Genomic DNA, 18,786 nt, shown 5'->3' on the forward strand with positions numbered 1-18,786 from the left:
AAGAGGAGGAAAGAAAAAAAGGAAAGAGTTGATTAGGTCACAGAGCAGGACAGTAAGATAAGAGATTTGGGGCATAATAAATTTGCCAACTACTCAACCTTGCTTAGATTTGGCCTTATTTACTGTCAATTGTTTATGGTTAAATATAAAGTTATGGTACACTTTATCTTTGTCCTGGGCAATCAGACATGTGAGTCATTTCAGGGGAATGTTGGTGAACTGCTTTTGGATTTTATGAGGCATGTCAACAAAGCTGAACACAATTTAGAGATGAAACCTACTTGTTTGTTTGGGAATTTTAAGAGTATGACTGATTTACCCTCAGCAAATCTTTGTTCCTAGAAGATATCATGATAACACTGTATTTGGTCAAGCTGGATTCTAAAAACTGTCTCCATCTCACTTCACTCTAGTGAACAGTATACAGCTTATAGACACCAGGCACTTGATTCACCAATACTACACACCACCTTCAAGGAGTTACAGGATATTTCTTTGAGAATTGTTAATATACCAGCATTTCATCTGTCACAAGACATATACATTCAACATAAATGAGGTTGCCAACCCATACTTGTATGTATCACTAAAAGAGGTTAAATTTTCCAAAGTTGCAGCCTTCAAGTACATAGGGAAAAAAAATCTATATTCTCTCAAGAGCCCCTTTTCATATTTATCATGATTTCTAATTATACCATAATAGTAATAGTAATCATTATAGCAACTATGATTTATTGAAAAGTTAACTCTTTGCCAAGTATTGACCTATACTTAAATTAGCATTTAATTTAATCCCAAAACACGAAGACAGGGACTTTTTTTTTCCAAATCTATATCCTTAGGACCAGTACAGACACAAGAAGATAAATAAAAGATAATTATTAAAAGAAATTGCATAAAACAGATTCAAAAGAATATATGTACCTCTTTATTCACAGTTGCACTATTTATAATAGCTAAATTGTGGAATCAACCTATATATCCATTAATCTCAAATAGGATAAAGAAATTATGGGGTAGTGACTAAAAAGATGGCTTAATTGGTATAGCACTGCACTTATAAGCCTGAGGTTCCTGGTTTGATACCGAGCACAGCATATAGCAGAGTAATATTCTAGCTTCCCTTTCTCTGTTTCATATGAAACTCTCCCATATAATAAATAAAGTAAATCTTTTTTTTTAAAAAAAGGAAAATATGTGGTATATATTCAATGAGTACTGCTCTGCATTTGAAAAAGATACCATATTGTTTGGGAGCAAGAGGTAGCTAGACTGAGATAAATAGAAATGACAGACAACTAACAGCTCACCTTGCTTGTATGTGGAATATAGACAGGAAAAAAAAAAAAGAACTTGTAAAAAGTATGGCCAAGGTTGTGGCATTGTGGATAAGTCACTGGATTCTCTATTGTGAGGTTCCAAGTTCAATCTCCTGCATTGCATGTGCCAGAGTGATGTTAAAGTTTTCTCTTCTTATAATTCTTATAATTTTGTAAATCAATATTAAAGCACCAATAAATAAAAATTTCTTTTAAAAAAGATTATTTTAAAAGAATGTATATGTAGAATAATCAAAGTGGGAACAACAAAATAGACCCCTTTGTGGGCCCCCATAGGACCTTGCCCTCAACTTAGATCAACAATGGTAGAGAATGTTTCCTCCTCCAAAGGGAGGATGGACAACATACTCTATGCTACACCTGAGAAAGATGGGTCAATATTAGGATAGCTTGGAATGTTCCTACTCGTGACCACAGAATGTGAGCTCATCTACAGGGATGCAGAGGTCACATAGGCTCCTAAGCTGAATACGGGCCCCAGACCAAATCAAATCGATGGGATTTACAGTCAACAATATTTATACACCTTTCCCATATTAAGGAGTTACTCTCTTCCCTGATCAAGCTTTCTGTTCCTTTTCCCAGCCATGATAACATCTCCCCAGACAATAACTTGGATCCACCTGCATATCAGATTTCAGGCTCAGGCAAAAAAAAAAAAAAAAGAAAAGAAAAAAAGCCACTAGTATAGCTACAGGCCCTTTGAAATATAACTAAAATATGCTTACTAGCTATCTACAAAATGGAAGACACCCCACCCAACACTTTATCTGCACTATTCCAGCCTTTAGGTCCATGATTGTTCACCAATTTATTTGGCTTTCTATATTAACTCTCTTTTCAGCCACCAGGTTCCAGATACTACCATGTTGCCGACCAGACTTCCCTGGACAGACAACCCCACTTATGTGCGTTGGAGCTCCGCCCCCCGAAAGAGACAGACAGGCTGGGAGTATGGATCGACCTATCAATGCCCATGTTCAGCAGAGAAGCAATTACAGAAGGCAGACCTTCAACCTTCTGCATCCCACAATGATCTTGGGTCCATACTCCTATGGGTTAAAGAGCAGGAAAGCTATAAGGGAAGGTGATGGGATATGGAATTCTGATGGTGGGAATTGTGCGAAGTTGTACCCCTCTTACCCTATGGTTTTGTCAATGTTTCCTTTTTATAAATAAAAAAATTTAAAAAGTAAAAGAATAATCAAAGTGAGGAAAATAAATGTAATGTTCAAATATTTAGGCAGGCCATACTTTTTAAAATTATAAATTATTGCTGCTGTCCTTTTTGATGTATGCCATTCACAGGAGTTAGGTGGTATCTCAATGTTATCTTTATTTGCATTTCTCTAACAATCAGCGACCTGGTGCAATTTTTCATGTGTTTGTTAGCCTTTTGAATCTCTTCTGTAGTGAATTTTCTGTTCATATCCTCTGCCCATTTTTGGATGGGGTCAGTTGCTTTTTTGTTGCTAAGTTTGCATGGAATGTCAATCCTTCAGCCTCATTACTCAGGTGAGACCTTTCCTTTCATAGTATTCTATCAGGCCACCCCATCAACTGGGGCCCTATTTGGGGCGTCTTGAGATTCCCAAACAGACATGATGGGCCTAGACCTCAAATAAATCCCTCTCTCCATTGTTACCAATCATCTATATTAGGAACAACAAAACAAACCCCTTGGTGGGGCCCCCATAGGACATTACCTTCAACTTGGATCAACAACGGTAGAGAATGTTCCACCCTCCAAAGGGAGGATGGACAACATACTCTATGCTACACCCAAAAAAGATGGGTCGATATTAGGGCAACTTGGAATGTTCCTACTCATGACCACAGAATGTGAGCTCAGTTCTACAGGGATGCAGAGGTCACAAAGGCTCCTAAGATGAATATGGGCCCCAAACCAAATCAAATCGATGGGATTTACAGTCAACAATATTTATACACCTTTCCCATATTAAAGAGTGACTCTCTTCCCTGATCCAGCTTTCTTTTCCTTTTCTCAGCCATGACATCATCTCCCCAGACAATAACCTGGATCCACCTGCATATCAGATTTCACACTCAGGGGAAAATAAAAAAAATTAAAAAAAAAAAACCAACGTAGCCACAGGCCCTTTGGAATATAACTAAAATATAGTCTACTAGCTATCTACAAAATGGAGGATTCCCCCCACCCCCCCAACTCTTCATCTGCACTATTCTGGCCTTTAAGTTCATGATTGTTCCACAATTTGTTTAGCTTTGTATGTTAACTCTCTATGTACCACCAGGTTCCAGATGCTAACATGATGCCAGCAGACTTCCCTGGACAGACAACCCCACCAATGTGTCCTGGAGCTCTGCTTCCCCAGAGCCCCACCCTACTAGGGAAAAAGAGAGGCAGACTGGGAGTATGGATCGACCTGCCCATGCCCATGTTGAGTGGGGAAGCAATTACAGAAGCCAGACCTTCTAACTTATGCATCCCACAATGACTTTGGGTCTACACTCCCAGAGGGTTAAAGAAAAGGAAAACTATCAGGGGAGGAGATGGGATACAGAGTTTTGGTGGTGGGAACTGTGTAGAGTTGTACCCCACTTATCCTATGATTTTGTCAATGTTTTCATTTTATAAATAAATTTTTTAAAAAAAGGGAGTTGGGCGGTAGCACAGTGGTTAAACGCACATGGCGCAAAGCGCAGGGACCAGTAAGGCTCCCAGTTCAAGCCCCCCGGCTCCCCACCTGCAGGGGAGTCACTTCACAGATGGTGAAGCAGGTCTGCAGGTGTCTATCTTCCTCTCCTCCTCTCTGTCTTCCCCTCCTCTCTCCATTTCTCTCTGTCCTATCTAACAGCAATAACTACAACAACAATAAAAACAACAAAAGGGGAAATAAATAAATAAATAAATAATTTTTTTAAAAAGAGAGTGGAACAGAAGATAGGTTTTTTTATTATTATAAACCATTTGTAGTCAATTTTCTTAAAACAACATCCTGTGTTACTTTAAGTGGAAAAAAATCAAACAGAGGATAATGAGTTCATGGTTCAATTAAATCCTTCTAGTTGTTTAAATAGAAACTCCTCTATCCTACTAGAAGAGACTAAATCCTTGACTCCTTGACATCCAGTAACTACAAGTGTACATTTGGAAATTACTATTAGGAGGAAGGTTTACCATCACCCTATTTCTTAGAAAGAAATGGCCACAGATTACAAGTTCAAATATTTATGTAAACCTAAAATGAAGTAAAGGTAAGAAAACATATTTATTTTTGTACCAAAATATAAAACTAATGTACTGCATTGACATAGCTAGTGATAAAGGCTTTGGTGCTGATGAGTTTAGAAAAAGAAAGAAAAAAAACAAAAAGAAAAGAAAGCTGCAAAATTAATATACCTTGTCTTCTCCCAATCTCACGTTTTTTAGCAGCTGAAGCTCCATGGTGTTGGACAGAAATATTTAATACAAGCATCTGGGACTCATTCACGTCAAATGTTCTCTGTATGAAGTACACTCTTTATTTAAAACACTGATCTTTTTTTAAAATACTAGCCAGAAGAAATCAGTGTCCCCTCCTTTTCACTCTTTGGCAGTACTCCATTTCAGAGTTTAGTCTGCTCTAGGAAATTGAAAAGGAACCCCCTTCCAACTGCACAAATGCCTCTTCATTCCATATGCAAAAGCTTCAGGTTAGTCTCTAGGGTGAACAGCATCTCCAGACCCTCAAACCTACTTCCAGATGAAGTCCCCAAAGAAGACAAGCTAACCCAGGCTCCCAACCCCTTTCCAGATGATAGCCTCCAAAAAGACAAGTACAGACCTAATCCTCCAATTCTAGATGTGGGCTAAAGAGGATATGAATAAGCTGAAACATCTTCTCTCCCTCCCATAAGTATAATTCTCTAGGGGAGAAATCCTTTTGGTGCCTCACTTACAATACTCCACAGCAAGCTCTACAAGGAGAGTAAAATGCCTTCTTGTTCTCACACCTATTTTCTTAAATGTTCCTATCCTCAATCTAAAAAGACAAGCTATTCCTCACCTGGACCAAGCTGCTTATCTCTGGGCATACATTGAGAATAAGGTTATTCTGTAGGTCTAGAGTCTGCAGGCCTTGCAGTCTTTCTAATGTTGAGGGCATCTTTTTCAACTTCTTCCCATTCAAAGTAACAATTTTAGTGGATTTTCCACCACTCAGTGCTCTTAGTAACAACCTCTCAGCCATGAGCTTGGAACAGCAGTAGAAAAAGAGAAAACAGTAACCATAGGGACTAAATTCTTTATTAGGCATACACAGAATGTCTAACAGCAGAGAATTGGTGTGCCATGGGAACAAAAACATTCTGAGATCTACTGAGTTGGAGGAGAAGACATCAAATAGCATCCTTTTAAAAAATTTTTTTTAACTATTTTTTTTTTATTTATTAGATAGAGATAGCCAGAAATTGAGAGAGAAAAGGTAGATAAAGAGGGAGAGAGACAGATACATTTACAGCATTGCTTCCTCACTTGTAAAGCTTTCCCCCTGCAGGTGGAGACTGAAAGCTCAAACCTGGGTCCTTGCACATTGTAACGTGTGCTCAAACAGGTGCATCATCATCTGGCCCCTCAAGTAGCATCCTGTGTAAAAGGTAGGGAGAAGAAATAGCTGATATCAAGTTTGGGGCAGGAAATGTACAGGTTAAGCACAGGGTATCAAGAAAGTGATCAAAGACAAATGAAACCACACTATAGAAGACACAAAGTCAACTTTTAGGGGCCCTCACTCATCTAAAATGGGAGCATTTGAAGATCAGGAAAAATAATCCAGAGTGCGGCCAAGAGATAGCTCTATGAAAAAGACTTTCATGCCTGAGACTCCATGTTTCCATATTCAATCGCCAAGATAAGCCAGAGCTGAGCAATGTTTAATCAGTGTTTGCCTCATTAAAATAAAATATTTCAAAAAAAAATCGAGTGAATTGAAACATGTCAAAATACAATCAAATTGAAGTTCTCAGTGGTATTTTGAAAAGAAGTGGTATCATTTGAAAAGAAGACCAACAAAATAGTTCACCTGGACAGTGTGCTTGATTTTCCAGGTCTACAGCCCACCTCTAAGTCCAGCACCCTACACATAGGGGGAAGAAGCTTCAGTGTTGTGGTGTTTGTGCTCCCCATCCTGTGCCTACAACCCACCTTCCTACCTACCCTCACCTTTCTGTCTCCATTTGAAATAGCTGGCCTGGAGCAATGAAGCCCTAACAAACACCAAAAAAGTTAAATTAATTCCTTGATTATATTGGAACTTGTCAGGGTACCAGCTCATGAGTTTGACAAAGGAGGAAAAAAAAATCAAGCATTTATTCTGTTTTATTAATATAAACTACATTCTATTCTAAAAGGTGATAATGTTTTTATTCAGAAAAACTGAAGCAAATAAGCAAGGAAAAAATAGATTTAGAAAAGTCAAGGGTGTCGGGCTGTAGCACAGCGGGTTATGTGCACATGGAGCAAAGTGCAAGGACAGGCATAAGGATCCTGGTTCAAGCCTCTGGCACCCCACCTGCAGGGGGGATCACTTCACAATTGGTGAAGCAGGTCTGTAGGTGTCTATCTTTCTCTCCCCCTCTCTGTCTTCCCCTCCTTTCTCCATTTCTCTCTGTCCTACCTGGCAACAATAAAATCAATAACAATTATAATAACCAAAACAATGATAAAAACAAGGACAACAAAAAAGGAAAATATTTAAAAAGACTAAAAAAAAAGAAAAATCAACATTCTTGCAAATTCTAATGGAATAATGGTCAACACAAAGAGCATTACTGTATGATAAAAACACTAGGAGAGAAACAGGAAGTCTTAAATAAACCCGACTAGTAACAACCCACCAATCTACTACACACCAATCTTCTATGTCGGGAAATTGTGAGGAGCCTCACAAAGCATTAAACCAGCTCCCCCTGCTCCATCCTGCATTCCTGATACTAAGGCCTATCTACATAATCACTGTCTTTCCTGAAAGATCCCCACTCATTCTATTCCTTTGATCTATCTTCTTTCTATCCTCAAGCCCCTCCCTGCCTCCAGAGTATTATTAATCCTACCAGTTAAAACTCCCGCTACTGTTTCTAAGGATGTTCCTACCTTTCCAGCCCCATCTTACCTTTCTCCGCTCCTTTCCTAGCCATTTTTCTGTTTCCAACTTGCCACTTCCAGGTCTACCTTTTAAAAGCCATGGCTCTCTGATCAATAAAGACATTGCATTGTCTTGACACATGTTTGGTTCCTGAGTCATCTCCCTCGTGTCACTGAGTGATTAGCAGCCCAGGCTGGCTCAGGTTGAGTTCTCTCCAGCCCAGAGAGCAAGCGCCTGGGAAGAGGCACCCCCACACTAGCCCGGCACACTTTAGTATCATTAAAAGTGAGAAAATCATGTTTGTTGAGAAATTTATGATAGAGAGAAACCAGAGCACTACCCAAGCATGTGGGTTCAAACCCAAGTCCATAAACATATGAGCTCAGCTCTATCCACTAAGCTGCCTTCTCAAGCATGATAATCATATTTTAGGTACCATGATATGAAATGCCTTGTCTAAAAAATTAATTGGAACCTAACCATGCTTTTAATCTAAGTCACATTTATATGAGGATTAGAAAGCAAGATAAATTTACTTCTAGGAAGCAAAGCAAGACTATAAGATAAAAGAGATAAAATAAAATTGAAAAGATTAAATCATAAATAAAATCCTTTTTGATGAAATTAAATTCCAGGGATGAGGGGGAGAACAAGAGAAGTAAATGTAATAGATTAGATGGTTTTGGGTGCTTTAAAAATAAAAGAGAATAAAATGAAAAAAGAAAAAGAGGGGCCAAGTAGTGGCACACCTTATCATGCATGTGGTTCTAGTCCTCAGTCCCACCTGCAGTGGGGCTGCAAGTGGAAGCTTCAGGACTAATGAAACAATGCTGTGGTGTCTCTTTCTCTTGCCTTTTCTTTAGTTTTTTTTTTTAATTACCTTTTATTTATCTGTTGGATAGAAACAGTCAGAAATCAAGAGGGGAGGGGATATAGAAAGTGAGAGAGACAGAAATACCTGCAGAACTGCTTCAACACTAGCAAAGTTTTCCCCCTGCATGTGGGGACCAAGGGGCTGGAAGAACCTGCCTGCTTGTGCATTGTAACATGTGTACTCATGGTACGCCACCACCCAGCCCCAGCCCCTCATCATGCCCTTCTCTCTCAGCATCTGTCTCTAACAAAAAGAAAAAAAGAAAACAAGCAAACAAACAAGGCCTGGAATCAATGGATTCAAAATGTGGCAGCCAAGCCCCAGCAATAATCTTGTTGGTAAAATAAATAAAATAAAATAAAGATAAAATTAAGAAAATAAGCATATTAAGGAGTGAAAGGTTTGCTATTTTAGAAAGGATGCCCAGGAAAAGTCCAGTTGAAAGGGTGCTAAAGAAACAAGACTTTTTCAGATAAGAATAAAGCAAGCTTGAAGAAGCAATTACAGAAGCCAGACCTTCCTTCCACCTTCTGCACCCCATAATGACCCTGGGTCCATACTCCCAGAGGGCTAAAGAATAGGAAAGCTATTAAGGGAGGGGATGGGATACAGAGTTCTAGTGGTGGGAATTATGTGGAGTTCTACCCTTCTTATCCTATGGTTTTTGTCAGTGTTTCCTTTTGATAAATAAAAATAAAAAAGATATAGTTATTTGTAAATAGCATTAAATGACACAAATTGTGTATAGTCCAGTGAATCCTAACCATGGGGAAAAAAATAGAGAAGCTATCAGGGGAAGGGATTGGATATGGAGCTCTGGTGGTGAGCACTGTGTGGAAATGTACCCCTCTTATCCTATAGTCTTGTCAATATCTCCATTTTATAAAGAGAAAAAAATAATAAAGCAAGCATCAGAATCCTGCAGAATCACTAATGTATAAAAAGGTATTATGCCCAGCAACATTTTAACAGTAAAACAAAAAGATATTCTTGCTTCTCATTGCTAAAATGGCATCAATTTTCCTGTCACATAATTGCTGTTTTGTCTTCTCTCTTTCATATCTATCTTCCAATTTCTCTGACACTGTTTCCCAAAAACAATCATATTATTACTATCTAAATAAGCTAGTCTTAGGCTTTTGTTTGTTTTAATCTCAAACACTCACCTTCTTAAAAGTTCTGTGTGGCCAGTATCCCACATGACATTATACAAACACTGTTAATTTATTATGCTCTACATGGATAAAGAGGCCAATGAAATACAATGCTTTCTATAAATTTGCTTAACCTAAAATATCTGTTATACATTTCTTTATTCCTCCACTTTTACTTCCAACATGCTATCAGTGCTAATACTGTATGTTCCAGTTATCTATTGCTGGTAACAAGTCATTGGCAAGACTAATTGCTTAAAACAGCATTTATTTTATTCATAAAACTACAATTTGATTAGGGCTCCATGGAAACTAATTGCCAGTGCTCCTCTTGGCACCAGCTGGAATGGCCCAAAGGCTGGGGCAATCATCTAAAAGCTCAAAGGTGGTGGCTGTTCACTGGAATCTTGGAGCAATTAGCCAGAACACCTACATGTAGCTTCTGCAACGCAGCTTCTATTTTCACCCAACATTTTGACTTAGTTTAAAGGGTAAGGATCCTGGGGCCTGAAGATAGTGCACCTGGCAGGACACATGGACCTACTGTGTGCAAAGCCCTGGGTTCAAGTCCCAGCACAACATGGGAATACTGCAGCACCTGAGGGGCGTTAGGGAGATTGACAGATGGTATAGGGGGTGTGTGTGTGTGTGTGTGTGTGTATTTACATCACAAACGTGTGATATAAATATGGGGAGAGCACACACCCAGAAGAGCTATATTACTTCCATGACGTAACTTCACAAAGCAAGCAGTTATAACTTTTGCCACATGAAGCAAATCACTGCATCCAGAAAAGGAATTCGGATCCACTTTTAGAGAGGTAAGTGTACATCTTAAAACCCAGCATATTCTACCCTCTGATCATGAGTTCCTTACATTCCCCCAGTACAAAAAAAAAAAAAAATAGAAGCCCCAACCCAAGCCCCCAAGAAGCCCCCAACTCAAAAGTTTCACCTATTTGGATTTTGGATCTCAAAATAGTATTATTGAAATCAAGTACAAAGTAGGTTGTGAGTCCTCAGGGCCAGTTCCATGAATTTGAGTAGTTTGTCTTGATCTTCAGACCTAGAAACTTAAGGAGACAAATTAACGTCCAGGGCCAGTCAGAGGTGCGCCTGGTTAAGGGCACGCACTACTATGCGCCAAGGACCCTGGTTCAAGATCCTGGCCCCCACTTGCAAGGGGAAGTCTCACGAGTGATGTAGAGTTGCAGGTGTGTTTCTCTCTTTTCCTCCCCCCACCCCCAGTTTCTGTCTCTACCCCTTAAAAATAAAATAAATTTTTGAAAAGAAAAATTACCTGTTCTGGGACCAGGCGGTGGCACACCTGATTAAACGCTCACACTACAGTGCACAAAGGACCCTGATTCAAGCCCCTGGTCCCCACCTATAGGGGAAAAACAGGGCTGCAGATGTCTCTCTGTCTCTTTCTCTATCTCCCCCCTCACTTTCTCTCTGCCTCTATCCAGTAGTAAGTAAAAGTATTTACAAAAATAGTCTAAAAAAAAAAAAAAGAAAAATTATCTATTCCCACATACCCAGAGTACAGCAATGGGTGAAACATCAGTTAGCAATTCAGAGTTCCACTCAATACAAGATAAAAGAGGCCAAAAAGGGGGTTTGGCAGTGATGCACAAGTGCACATAGTATGAAGCACAAGGACCCAAGCAAGGATGCTGGTTTGAGCCCCTACCTCCCCACCTGGAGGAGAGCTGCTTTACTAGTAGTGAAGCAGGTATGCAGGTATCTTTCTCTCCCCCTCCTCTCAATTTCCATCTGTCCTATCCTATAAAATGGGAAAAAAAAAAAAAAAAAAGCCACAGGAGCAGTGGATTCGTAGTGCCAGTACCAAGCCCCAGTGACAACCCTACAGGGTTAAAAAAAAAATGGCACAAAACAAATCCATTTATAGCAATTCAGGAGCCCAACTAGGTGCGTGTCATCTGTTCTTTGATTAGTGTGCAGTCTTGTTTTCTTAGGCTAGCTCTTGGTTCCCCAATCTGGGCTCTTCAATTATCTTTCCTGATCCATAGAACATAACCTATGTTTGCTGAACAATTTTCTTAGGCCTCTTCCTGTCCACTGAAGTTCAAGGGTCCAAAAGACTCTTAGTTTTTCTGGTCAAAACTTGACTGAGTTGTAACTCACACATCATAAAATTCAACCATTTGAAGTCTGTAATTTAAGGACTGAATGAAATCTATTTACCATGTTGTATAACCATCATCATAGTCCACTGCAGATGTGACCATTTTTACCAATTATGGTCACTAATTGATTCAGCCCTAAGCAATCACTAATCTTTCTATCACTCTTCACACCTTTCTACTTCTCTTTTTATTGCTATTATCAGAGTCCTAAATTTCACCACCTCCACACCAACTTTCACAGTTCTCTTCGGGACTCTGAATACCCCAGATGTTCTTGTCCATTTGGAGGGGACAGGATATAGATTCTACACATACGAGATAGATTCAGGAAGTACAATAGCTTTTACATTTGGAGGAATCAACCATGGAGTTGTGTGCTGTGTCCAGCATGTAAAGGTGGAGGAATATAATAGCCCAGGGAAGAGCTCTACTGCAAGGACTGACCACAGTGACCTTCAGGATAGAGGAGAAGGGATACCAGCATTTTCTTTTTTCATGTCCACTATCTGAATTCTTGTTATTTTCTGTTGGATCACTTCCAGTTCTTGGAACAAGGAAGCTATTCATTTTTCTTCCATCAGCATTGAGGTGGCCTTCTTCCACTGTCTATAAAAATCTAGTGAGGCTGGGCACATTTTAACTATATGCTCCCTAGTGTGTCTTTCTCAAAAAAGTCTCAATTTTTGCATATACCTTTTTATTTATTTTATTTTTTGCAAACTCCTTTTTTAAAAGTACTACTCTGGTTGATGAATTGGTATTTTTTATATTTATTTTATTTATTCCCTTTTGTTGCCCTTGTTTTATTGTTGTAGTTATTATTGTTGTTGTCGTTGTTGGATAGGACAGAGAGAAATGGAGAGAGGAGGGGAAGACAGAGAGGAGGAGAGAAAGACAGACACCTGCAGACCTGCTTCACCACCTGCAAAGCGACTCCCCTGCAGGTGGGGATCCGGAGTTCGAACCGGGATCCTTATGCCGGTCCTTGTGCTTTGCGCCACCTGCGCTTAACCCACTGCGCTACAGCCCGACTCCCGATGAATTGGTATTTTTATCCAGTTCTTGAAACCAGCAATTCTGTGAACTTTTTTCACAACTTATACAAGTGCCACCAATAAGCCAGTGCAAGGCAGACACACCATTAGCTCACACTGGAGACCATGAAAAGTGAGTAAAGAACTTAAGATGACTGGGCAAGATCTCTAGCACCATCTTAACCCAGTTTTGCAGATTACCCCAAAGTCAAACTGCATGGAAGCACTTGGAACTGAACACCACAGGGCTCTTCCCTGTCATCGCAAATTCACCAGAAAATCCTGGAACCCAACCATCAACCATCAAGAAACTATCTAAAATGATAGCTATGATAAGGTCCACATTGGGGGGATGTGATTTAGCAATAAAATTTTTTAAAAAGTTGGATCATCTCTGATTGTACCACCTACTTCCAATGTCCATTCTATCACTCCACCATTATATTCATGGTCATTGGGCATCTTTCTACAATAAACCTACAACTCAAACATAAAACTTTGTAATGGTCTCTCGTTACTTTGTTTTATACATTGTATTATTTTTCCCATATCTCTCTATCTTGACATGTTTAAACTGTAATTTGTAATGTTACAATTGGCACAGAGCAGGCAGTCAGCAAATTCTCATTCTTCAATTTGAAGTTAAATGTTGTTTGAAAAGAACATCTTATATAGCTTGAAAGAAACTTCAGTGCTGTGGTGTCTTTATGTCCACTCTGAACTTATTTTTAACAATTCATGAATTTTTATTCACTAAATTCCAAATTCCATATCCTCACACCACTTGAAATTTCCTACATGTCGCCATATTTGTAATATGTTTTCACAAGTGCATAGCTATCAGACTCTTTTAGTTTATTTATCTTGTTTGTCTCAGAGGATTTACTGCTTCAGGCTAACTTTTCGAGTCTACCTCTGTATTTTTATCTGAAAAGGTGTGATGAAGTAGTGAAGACCCAGGTATAAAAAAAATCTTCTATAAAGTTTAGTAGAGATATGTAATGTCCATGCAAATACAGAAAATAAAGATCAGAGAAATTAAAAAAAATACTGAATAAATATTGGTCAAGCACTATCTAAGATGGTCCAGCATACAAATATAAGTTATATATTGTTCCAAGAAGCTTAAAACCTAAGGGAAGTTAGAAATATAAAAAGGTCATTCACTCATCAAGTATTTATTTAGTCACCATTATATGCTGGGGACCACTAAGGTACTGGGAACACAATAAAGAAGGAAATACATTAGGTCACTTCTCTCATAAAGTCAATGTTGCAATACAATAAGTGCTAATTTAAATGAGCTCACAAAGGCAAGAGACATGGCTTACCGGGTGGGGTGCTTGTCATACCTGCAGCCCTGGTTTGAACTCTGCTATCATATGGGAAATGTGATGACACTGTTGGAAGCTCAAATACTGTGGTGTTTCTCCCTCTCTCTGTCCTGATCTGAATGAAAAAGTAGTTGAGAACAATGAAATTGTGCCAAGTATGAGGATTTGGCTCCAAGAAAATAATACATAAATGCAGTGCACTATCCTCTTCCTTATTTATTATGCAACTTATTAAGTCCTTGAGTGCACTCTTGTTAAAGGGGTCCAGATGAGGGGCTGGAAGAGAATGTTGGTGATGTTCTACAACAGTCTTCTTTTTTTTTTTTTTTAGCAGAGGATTTGTCTATTGCATGAGAGAGAGTGTTTCATGAGATAGGAAGGGAAAGATATACATAACAGAATACCACTCTGTGACACTGGACACCAAGAATTAAAAAGGGAAATACAAGAAAACAAGTCCTGTGCTCAACCAGTTGAAATATTTCCAGGGACACTAAAAAAGGAATTCTTTTGTTTTTGTCATTCTACAAAGAATGCTATGTCAGCTGTAAAATACGGTACAGACTTTCAATAAAGAAAGTAAGTAGTTTGTGAGAAAAAAAGAGTTGTCAGCTCAGTTTTGTCAAACTATTAAAAAAAAAAATTCAACCTCATTAACCACCATCACAATTTCACACACACACCCCCCAAAAAAAAAAACTTTACAGCTCTCTGGTAATGAAATATAACCTACAAAGTTATTTACTCTATAAACAAATTATCTTATATTAAAATTTATTTTGTTCTAATACAACATATGAGGTGTCATTGTTACATGTGCCCTTACTCCCTCTCCCTCTTCTTTTTTAACTCTCTCTGAATAAAGAAGCAGAGCAGAAATTTTTAAATTGCATAGGTATGAGCTCCCATCTCTGAAAAAAAATTTTTTTTAATTAAATTAGGCTTCTACACCAAGGACTGACTTTTTCATGTAGAAAAACAGAGGGGAAAAAGAGAAAGATAACACAGCACCAAGGCACCAGTTCAATGGAGATAGCAGTAAAATTTCTACTCATTCTAGCATCACAAGACTCTGCTTTGTGAACCACTTGACCATCACACTTTCTCACAAGATAATAATAATACCATCTCCTGAAATTGGGGCACCTTCGAATGTTCCTACTTATGACCACAGAATGTGAGCTCAGATCTACAGGGATGCAAAAGTTACACAGGCTCCTAAGCTGAATATGGGCCCCAGATCACATCAAATCGATGGGGTTTAGTCAATAATATTTATACCCCTTTCCCATAATTGGGAGCTACTCTCTTCCCTGATCTCAGCTTCCTAGCCCTTTTTCCCACCATGACATCATCTCTCCAGACAGTAACTTGGATCCAGCTACATATCAGATGTCAGGCTCAGGAAAAAAAAAAAAATGTATAGTCATGAAATAGGCCTACTATCTACAAAACAGAGCCCCTCCCCCCAACTCTTCATCTGAATTATTCCAGCCTTTAGGTTCATTAGTCAACAATTTGTTTGGCTTTATATGTTAACTCATTTTTCAGCCACCAAGTTTCAGATGCTACCATGATGCCAACCAGACTTCCCTGGACAGACGACCTCACCAATATGTCCTGGAGCCTGCTTCCCCAGAGCCCCTCCCCATTAGGGAAAGAGAGAGACATGTTGGGAGTATGGATCAACCTGTCAATGTCCATGATCAGCAGAGAAACAATTACAGAAGCCAGATTTTCCACCTTCTGCACCCCATAATGACCCCAGGTTCATACTCCCAGAGTAATAAAGGAGGGCTATTGGGGGAGGGGATGGGATGTGGAGTTCTGGTGGTAGGAATTGTATGGGGTTGCAACCCTCTTATCCTATGGTTTTTGTTAGTGTTTCCTTTTTTTTTGCCACATTCTTTTTTTTTTTATTAGTGATTTAATAATGATCAACAAGATTGTGGGATAAAAAGGGTACAATTCCCACCACCAGAGTTTCATATGCCATCCCCTTCATTGGAAGGTTCCCTATCCTTTAAGCATATTCTTTTTAATTTGTTTCTCTCTATATCTGCCTTGTTTTGGTTGGTTTACATTATGTATTTGTGATCTATTGCATATAAACCTTTAGTCAGTTTTTTAAAACTCTAAAGCTTAAGTATCATTTTGTTATTATCTGCTTCTCAGAAGCATCATTATTTACTTATTTATATATATTTTGTAGAGCCAGTGTCTTTCACATGCACTATATCACCACTCCAAGCTGCTTTTTTTATTTATATAAAAAATAAAACACTGACAAAACCATAGGATAAGAGGGGGGTTTCCTTTTTTTATATATATTTATTTATTTTCCCTTTTGTTGCCCCTGTTTTTTGTTGTTGTTGTAGTTATTATTGTTGTTGTTATTGATGTCATCCTTGTTAGGTAGGACAGAGAGAAATGGAGAGAGGAGGGGAAGACAGAGAGGGAGAGAGAAAGATATACACCTGCAGACCTGCTTCACCACTTGTGAAGTGACTCTCCTGCAGGTGGGGATCTGGGGGTTCGAACCGGGATCCTAAATCCAGTCCTTGCACTCTGCACCACATGCGCTTAACCCGCTGCACCACCACCCGACTCCCTAGGTGTTTCCTTTTTATAAATAACAATTAAAAATATATATATTATCTCCATCATGGCTCTGCCTCCCATGCAAGGTGACATGTTAAGCCAAAAGAACAGCAAAATAAAAACCACTGTTTTCATAGTCAACTACAAATTGTATAGTATTTGTTCCTATTTACTTTCATAGGCCTCAAATTATTACTCCTACAAATAGTTTCTACATTATAACAAGGAAACCAGAGCCCTGAAAGATTAAATATACTGCACAAGCTTAAGTATCAATAGTTAATAAATGGCAGGGTCAAGATTTAAATCCAGAACTGCTTCCAAATGTCAATATTGCCAGCACAAGCAAAAATTCTTAACGATGTTTCCCAAACACTTTATCTCCCTGCCCTCAGGACACATAACAAGTTTGCACTTCTGTGCACTTTCCTATTTGAGTAGGATCACATGACCAATTTCATTCCACAAGTGGCAATATGTTTCTTTTGAACAGCAGAATTTGCCAAAGTGAGACTCTTATTTTTTTCCTAGAAAAATGTAAGGTCCTACATCAAATTGAAAAGCTTCTGCACATCCAAAGAAACTATTAAACAAACAAAGAGACCCCTCACAGAATGGGAGATCTTCACATGTCATACATCAGACAAGAAACTAATCACCAAAATATATAAAGAGCTCAGCAAACTTAGCACCAAAAAAGCAAATGACCCCATCCAAAAATGGGCAGAGGATATGAACAAAACATTCACTACAGAGGAGATCCAAAAGGCTAACAAACATATGAAAAACTGCTCTAGGTCACTGATTGTCAGAGAAATGCAAATTAAGACAACACTAAGATACCACCTCACTCCTGTAAGAATGGCATACATCAAAAAGGACAGCAGCAACAAATGCTGGAGAGGTTGTGGGGACAGAGGAACCCTTTTACATTGCTGGTGGGAATGTAAATTGGTACAGCCTCTGTGGAGAGCAGTCTGGAAAACTCTCAGAAGGCTAGACATGGACCTTCCATATGATCCAGTAATTCCTCTCCTGGGGTTATACCCCAAGGACTCCATAACACCCAACCAAAAAGAGGTATGTACTCCTATCTTCATAGCAGCACAATTCATAATAGCTAAAACCTGGAAGCAACCCAGGTGCCCAACACAGATGAGTGGCTGAGAAAGCTGTGGTATATATACACAATGGAATACTATACAGCTATCAAGAACAATGAACCCACCTTCTCTGATCCATCTTGGACAGAGCTAGAAGGAATTATGTTAAGTGAGCTAAGTCAGAAAGATAAAGATGAGTATGGGATGATCCCACTCATCAACAGAAGTTGCATAAGAAGATCTCAAAGAGAAACTAAAAGCAGGACCTGACCAAATTGTAAGTAGGGCACCAAAGTAAAAACCCTGTGGTAAGGGGTAGACATGCAGCTTCCTGGGCCAGTGGGGGGTGGGAGTGGGTGGGAGGGATGGGTCACATAGTCTTTTGGTGGTGGGAATGGTGTTTATGTACACTCCTAGCAAAATGTAGACATATAAATCACTAGTTAATTAATTTGAGAGGGGTAAAATTAATTGCATGTCTCTAAGTTTTTCAAAACATAAACTGAATCTTTTTAATATATAGGCTGTGTATTTGATATGCGGACTCTCTCAAAAGCCTAGACCAAGTAGATCAGAAGCATCCAATAGCACAGCTATATACAAGATACTGGGTACTGTACAGCAAACCATAACAAAAGGACTTTTCAAAGTTAACCCAATTACCAAATAATGTGATGATAACATTAACTATCCATTGTCTTTTTGAACCCTAAGACAGCAGGAACCTCACATCTCCACTATAGAGCCCCTACTTCCCCCAGTCCTGGAACCATTGGATAGGGCCCACTTTCCCGTATGCCTCTCCCAATCCATATAAAATAATATTGCATCCGCCGATCACAACCTAACCAACACAACGATTGCCACCTCAACATGCTTCACTTCAGACTGTGTCCAGAGACTTCACATGTGGAATGACAACCCTTCAGCTTCATTACTCGGGTGAGACCTTTCCTTTTATAGTATACTCTAATTTCATCTCAGGTGGTTCACTTTCTAACAAAGTCCCAAAACCTAGATATACACCAGTTTCTGTGAGAGAGAGCATATCTTCACACGTATCTATAAACTACTGCAAAATATATACCT

At 39.0% G+C, this 18,786-nt stretch overlaps 2 protein-coding genes across 3 annotated transcripts in view; both read right to left on the reverse strand.

Moving 5' to 3' along the window:
* The window catches only part of LRRC69 (leucine rich repeat containing 69), a 100,406-nt gene extending 94,531 nt beyond the window's left edge, over positions 1 to 5,875 (reverse strand). For both annotated transcript variants that reach the window (XM_060199138.1, XM_007517371.2), the window contains exon 1: positions 5,372 to 5,875. In XM_060199138.1, the coding sequence (XP_060055121.1) occupies positions 5,372 to 5,713 (342 nt within the window). In that variant the 5' untranslated portion in view covers positions 5,714 to 5,875. The remainder of the gene's footprint in view (positions 1 to 5,371) is intronic.
* Positions 5,876 to 5,894: 19 nt separating this feature from the next.
* The window catches only part of OTUD6B (OTU deubiquitinase 6B), a 34,414-nt gene continuing 21,522 nt past the window's right edge, over positions 5,895 to 18,786 (reverse strand). Inside the window, exon 8 of the mRNA XM_060199155.1 lies at positions 5,895 to 5,949. Coding sequence (XP_060055138.1) covers positions 5,910 to 5,949 — 40 coding nt within the window. The 3' untranslated portion in view covers positions 5,895 to 5,909. The remainder of the gene's footprint in view (positions 5,950 to 18,786) is intronic.

This window comes from Erinaceus europaeus, chromosome 1 (assembly GCF_950295315.1).
Source record: "Erinaceus europaeus chromosome 1, mEriEur2.1, whole genome shotgun sequence".
Classification (NCBI taxonomy): Eukaryota; Metazoa; Chordata; class Mammalia; order Eulipotyphla; family Erinaceidae; genus Erinaceus; species Erinaceus europaeus.